This window comes from Sinocyclocheilus rhinocerous, unplaced genomic scaffold (genome assembly GCF_001515625.1).
Source record: "Sinocyclocheilus rhinocerous isolate Xijiao unplaced genomic scaffold, SAMN03320098_v1.1 scaffold167, whole genome shotgun sequence".
NCBI lineage: Eukaryota > Metazoa > Chordata > Actinopteri > Cypriniformes > Cyprinidae > Sinocyclocheilus > Sinocyclocheilus rhinocerous.
The window spans coordinates 482,890-489,402 of NW_015634008.1; the positions used below are offsets into that span (position 1 = coordinate 482,890).

Sequence of the window (6,513 nt, forward strand, 5' to 3'; positions counted from 1 at the left end):
AACATTTGCCCATTAAAATGTTGAAAATTATGCAAATGTACAAATTATGCATAACTGGTGGTGGCCGTTGCGTTCCCAAACGCACTAAACTCACAGCACATTCAATAACTGAGTTCACTGCATTCACTGTGAACGGAGCCGCTCTGAGACGCGGAAAACACCGGATCACGAGCCGATCGCGTGCGCTGCGCAATGTGCGCGCTTCACTTTGAAACAAGCAGCGCAGGTGGGCCGCCACAGTCTAGTAACTAGTTAATGAATGGGAAACACTGCTCCATTTTCAGAGTACACACTACAACGGTTTTCAAATTTTTGACAAAACACGGTCTCAGTTTGGACAAAAGGCCAAAATGTAGTGGGAAAAATATGCTTTTTCAAATTTATCTGGATTAATGTGGACATAGCCTGAATGGTTCTTTTTGTTTTGAGACCCATGATCATATTAACTGCATTGTAACTGTTGTATCAAATGTGTTTTATACTTGAACACAACTGCACAGAAACTGCACCTGAGGTTAATTAGGTCGAATAAAAATTCCATCAGCATCAACTCCTTTCAACTGTGTTCATTTTAGCCAAAATTCCTCTAGCACTGAGTATGTGGTGAGTAAATTTCCCTCTCCACTTCCTGTAAAGCGATATATCGCTGTACATTTGCTTCCTATGCCAAACTGAACATTATTGCTCACTGCTAATCTCACTCAAGATGGTCAAATACCCTGTGAAGTCCACTGCACGAGACATTTATCAAGCAACGTACGGCTATAATTTCATACACTTCAGCAGCCACATTTTTTTACATTACAGCCATACTTCCTAAATGATCTAGGCTAAATTTGAAATGTAATGAACACATGAACAGAACTGTGATACACACATAAAAGGGGGAGAAAAAAAATCACAGGTTTGCAAAAGAGCTTGACCTACAACAAATATAAGTCAAGCAAGATTTAATTGGAAAGATCAAATGAAAAACAGGTTTATAGCCTCTAAGCAGGTGCGATTTAGGTCATGTGTGACTGAGATGGCCGCAAGCCAATATTATGATGGCTCTGGGATAAAAGCACAGGTTCCATGACTTGCACAATACAAACGGGTGGGTTGTTTATACAATAAAACCACAATCACAGTCCATCTCTAATCTTATTCATAGCTCTGCATACCCTCACCAAAACACACAACACAAATTAAATGATATATAAATGAGCAGCCTGGAGGTGTGGAGGCCACACACAGCTGTTCATGAGTCCATGACCTCTCACCTGACGCAGCTGCCCAGCACTTCACCATCACACTGTGTCCCAAATCAATCACCACAGCCTTCATATCACAACTTATGACATTACTGGGATTAGTTTCAGCCTTAATGAAAGTCCATGTCAAGTGTTTTTCACTGAATGTCTAGAGAGTCATAGATACTGTAGGTAGGTAGATAGATAGATAAATAGACAGATAAACAGAAAGAAATAATATTCACAATTTCAGTCATATCATATTTATTACAATTGCACTTCAATGAAAGAAGAGAGATAGACAGACAAATAAAAAACTGATTCAGTGTGAGAAATGTGTGTACATTAGCAGCCAGACAGTCAACATTGAGTTTATCGCATATAATAAACACATAAAGGTAAGAAACCTCTACATTATACACAATATACGCAATTTATAAAACATACAACCTATGTATTAGAATAAAGCGACACAAATAGAAGGAATGACCATGTAAAATAAGAATAGGAAACGGAAATAACACGAGCGAAGAGAACAGCAACACATAAAACAGACTACTCAGAATAATTATATTACATTATATTCGCATGTTTGTCAACTGACAGGAACCACAAATAAATTCAATACAGTCGTGGATTAGGCGATATCTTCAGTGACAGTGCGAGCTTACAAGACAATTACAGCTCACCAGACATCGCCTAAATAACCTCAAAATAAGTAACAATAATCACGCATATGATTAACTCGGGATCTATGCTAATAAAGGATCGTATTTGTGAATTGTCTGCCCATCAATGATTATTCGCCTGCAGCTAACAGGCTAGCGGAGTCCTCGCCACAGCTAGCCCCGGCTACACAACCAATACATGCCGAGCTGTGGGTTGCATTTTCACAAAAGCTGGACTGCATAGAATATCATTTATATAAACCGAATAACATCTTGACATTTCTAAAGAGACGTAAAAACGTGGAAAGGGAGCTGTATTTTGAAGGAAGGAAGCTAGCGCCAGTGGGCAGTGTGTATGTGTTTTGCATGTCTCCAATGTATCCGCAAATCCATGAGAACTCACCAGACCAGCCGATGTGTTCAAGCTTCAGTGAGAACCGCTCTAAAGAGATCCTCCTGCGCTCTTCCCAGCCATTTTTCACGGGTGATGCCAGAGCTTTCTGCCTTTAATGACAGCAGCAGTATTTATAGGCCGCTGTCCCTTTAAGACCTGATGCGCGGATCCGATAATGATACACATCACATCCGATTTATTTCTTTCTTCTTTCTTTCAGCTGTTTTCATTCACTTGAGACATAACTGACTGCGTTTACCTGAATGATTGTCGAGATGGGTATTTTGTCAAAATATTATGTGTATGTGTCTGTTCAGAGGATTCAGTTCGGTGTTCGTGCGCGCTTCATGTGTGTGCGGCTGTGCGCGTAGAGAACAGCGCGCGAGTAACGAATCGAGTTCCCTTTCACCTTTTCTCTCTGGAATTGTTTAAAATTCACTTGCTTGTGTAAATACGAACAAATGATAAACTTATACTCTATTATGGTTACATTTTGCAATTAATCCGCGGATCACATGCGTGCCGAACCGTGGGGCTTGGTCCGTACGTTTAACCCCTACTAAGAACCAGCTACATCAACAGGGCAACTGCTATGCTAAATTATAAACAATCATAATACAAGAAACATAATAAATATGGTGCATTGATTTACCTATGATTCCTTTAATGGCAGATACAAGATCTCTCTGTTTGTTGGTCTCAAGGAACAGTTCATCCGCATTGTTCACCAGAAACAGTGTGGTAAGAGCACACAGATGAGCCCCTGCTGAATGACCTATTAATATTACGTTGTCCTGCATAAAAAAAAAAGTGTAGCCTAGATGAAACTGTTTTATCACTTACAACATAACATATGAAAAATATACACTACCGTTTAAAAGTTTGGGGTCAGTAAGATTTTTTTTTAAATGTTTTTGAAAGAAGTCTCTTACGTTCTTTATGCTCACAAAAACATGCTATCATTCTATTTCTAATATGCTGATTTGGTGCTCAAGAAACTTTTCTTATTATTGTCAGTTGAAACTGGTTGCTGCTGAAACCCTTAAGTTTTTGTAACAATACTGTGACATTTTTCATCAATTTAATGCATTCTTGCTGAACTGAAGTATTCATTTCTTTCAAAAAAAATCTTACTGACCCCAAACATCTGAATGGTAGCGCATAGCACAAGCACTTTGAAATATGAAAGTGCTAAATATTAAATTAAACATTTACCATTAGCAAAAGTACATTTAGTAAAGTCAAACTGTGGCATTTGTAATGCAATATTAACACCTTACAGTTTTAAGTTCATGGAGGACTGGAAACTTACTTGATCAAGATTGAATGTTTGTCCCTTTTCTCTCACCCACAGCAAACTGTCAGTTATGTCTTGAACCATATTTAAAACATTTCCCTGAAAACACAACGAACAGTTTGGAAAAAAACAAAACACTACACTAAAAAAATATCAATATTGAATACATAATGTATAATATAATGGTAGCTTACCTTTGGATATATGGAATAATCTGGACAAATTACAGAGGCATTAAGCTCTTTTGCCATTTGTAAGGCTAACAGACAGTAAATGGAGCGGTCTCCTGATCCCCAGGCACCTCCGTACACAAACACAACCACTGGTACAGGAGCAGCATCAGAATGGCCCATGTTTGGTGAATAGTATAAATCTAGTTTGTTCCCTCGCCGACCAAAGGTTATGCCCTAAGAAAGGATAGAAGCACAATCAAATACTGTAGTATAATAAAAAGTGACAAGTGCTTTTTCATTTGAATACTACAATACATTTTGGTAATGCAAAGAATTACTGCTGTCCTAAATATAGACAACAGTAGCTTTGTTTCTTAAAACTATCTCTGTACTGCATAGCATCCTGTAGCTAAAGAAACCACATTAACAGGAATATAAAAATAGAACTAACTTTCACATAGTGCTTGTTATTTTTGTCATTACTGTACCACAGTTTCCATTGAAAGTACAGTTTGCCATACTGCAGATATTTCAGCATCTCTAGCACGGCTCTTGTAAGGCAGTATATGCGCCTGCAGGGAATGCAAGAAACATCTGCATCATTAAAAAGCCAACAATAAAAGTAGAGTAACATCAGAATGTTAATGCTATGTCACCTTGGTTTGAGAGCCTCTATATATTTTTGGTACCCTGGTTTATTGGGCCAGCCATAGAGCCATTGGGCAACAAGAGAGACACTGTAAGGGAGGCCCACTAATAATGCCCCTGCCACCACTGGAAGAGAGAGATAGCACTTCAACGCAATCCTGAAACAGAAAAAAAAAGACACAAACAAAAAGATCTGGGGACGCCACAAAACATGATTACAGTTTAATGGACATTAATTATATGTATTATTCACACAAACTATTTATGAGTCTTCTATGTTGTATGACATTATTTTAACATGATACTAACATGATATTTTTTATGCCACCTAAAAACAGTAATATTGCCAAATATTATTACAATTTAAAATAACTGTTTAATATTTTTTAAATATTTAAAAATTTAATTCATTCCTGTTTTGTCAAAGCTGAATTTTCAGCAGCCATAATTCCAGTCTTCAGTGTCACGTGATGCTTCAGAAATCATTCTGATTAATTTTTTGTGGAAACCGCAATACATTTTTAGAATTCTTTGAAGAATAAAAAGTTGAAATTAACAGCATTTATTTGAAATAGAATTTTTTTTACATTATTATTATTATTTACTATTTTTTTAATTATCTAATTTTTTTTTACAAAAAAATTGTAAACAATGTAAAGTCACTACTGTCACTGATCAATTTAATGCACCCTTGCTAAATAAAAGTATTCATTTCTTTCAAAAAATACTAATCTGACATTGTTTAACATGATACTTACATTGTTTTTATGCTGGTTTTTAGTTCTAATACCTGGAGTAGCAAGAGAACAGAAATGATCATATATACAAACATATATGCATAGAATCAGATACTATTTAGGTAAGCTACTAGAAACATACCTAGAAGAATGACTGTACTGTACTATATATAACATGTAAACTTAATATCGACAACGCCCCCTACAGGAAGATACCGTTTTTGGCTCTTTTCTCTCTGAATGACCAGAAACGTTAATGACGTTTAAAATATACATAAAGGCATGTAATGAGTTACTGATATCGAAGAGAACCGCAACAACGAGCTTGATGTAAAGTCTCTAACAACATAGCTCTTGTTAGATGTATACAGTATGACCTTCCCATTAAAATTTTCCCCAAAACGTAAGATTCGTAAGGCTTGATAAGCATCAAATAAACATAGTCCGACATTGCATCTGTTACATAATGATTGCATCTTGGATTTAGCTACATAATAAAATATAGTTAAACCAACAGAACTGATGCTTTGTACTGAAAACAGAACATCAGTGGTGCAAAGAGTGCATTGTGCAGATGACATACCAGCGTCCCGTGAGCCCAGATGGATGCATTCGCTGCATGATGAACTTCCTCGCTACTTCTTCTAGCATGCGCAGACGTCAACGGTGTTTCTTATTGGCTCGTTGGCTCACTTGGGCGGGACAAATGTGCATTTCAACTCAAACGCACAACTGCCGTTTAGATAAAAAAATATATACATTTATCTAAAAATGAGGATATAGAAAATGAATTGTATTCGTGTATTTTAACGTTTATTAGTATTACAGGTTGTACAATTTACCTCAAAACATGACAAACACAGCGCTGGCGGCGATAAGTGTTTCTCATTGGTTTTAAGCTCTTCCTGCTGATGAACAACACACAATGAATCAACACACGTACATTTATTTACCAGACTGTTTCATCCTTCACAATTTAAGCATGAGGAGCATGCTACCCCACACTAGTGATCCAATGTTATATTATGATATTAATCAAAATATCATTCTTTCATAAAAAAAAAACCACCAACGTGAACTTTTCACTCTGCCTTGCCTTCATAATAAATTTTTGCTACTTTTCAAATGCATTATGTGTAGATTTTGTGTAATCCATGTTAATCTAAAACTACGAAAATCAATTATAAGATATGAATTAGTATGTTCACAATTACATTAAAATTGTATTTCAAGTTGTATAATGATGACTGATTTAATTAGTCTACTAACAAATTGTCCAAAATGTCCAACAGTAGAATCATTATTTCATATAGCATAATTACAGCTTGACTGGAAATGTTAAAATTATATATATATATATATAT

The 6,513-nt window shown here is 36.2% G+C and overlaps 1 protein-coding gene across 1 annotated transcript in view; it reads right to left on the reverse strand.

The window, feature by feature from the left end:
• The window catches only part of LOC107744872 (probable isoprenylcysteine alpha-carbonyl methylesterase ICMEL2), an 8,387-nt gene extending 2,595 nt beyond the window's left edge, over positions 1–5,792 (reverse strand). The window contains exons 1-7 of the mRNA XM_016558690.1: positions 5,733–5,792; positions 5,171–5,202; positions 4,421–4,570; positions 4,216–4,336; positions 3,786–3,998; positions 3,607–3,690; positions 2,947–3,088 (exon numbers count right to left, since the gene is read on the reverse strand). Of these exons, the coding sequence (XP_016414176.1) occupies positions 2,947–3,088; positions 3,607–3,690; positions 3,786–3,998; positions 4,216–4,336; positions 4,421–4,570; positions 5,171–5,172 (712 nt within the window). The 5' untranslated portion in view covers positions 5,173–5,202; positions 5,733–5,792. The remainder of the gene's footprint in view (positions 1–2,946; positions 3,089–3,606; positions 3,691–3,785; positions 3,999–4,215; positions 4,337–4,420; positions 4,571–5,170; positions 5,203–5,732) is intronic.
• Between the last annotated feature and the right edge of the window lie 721 nt (positions 5,793–6,513).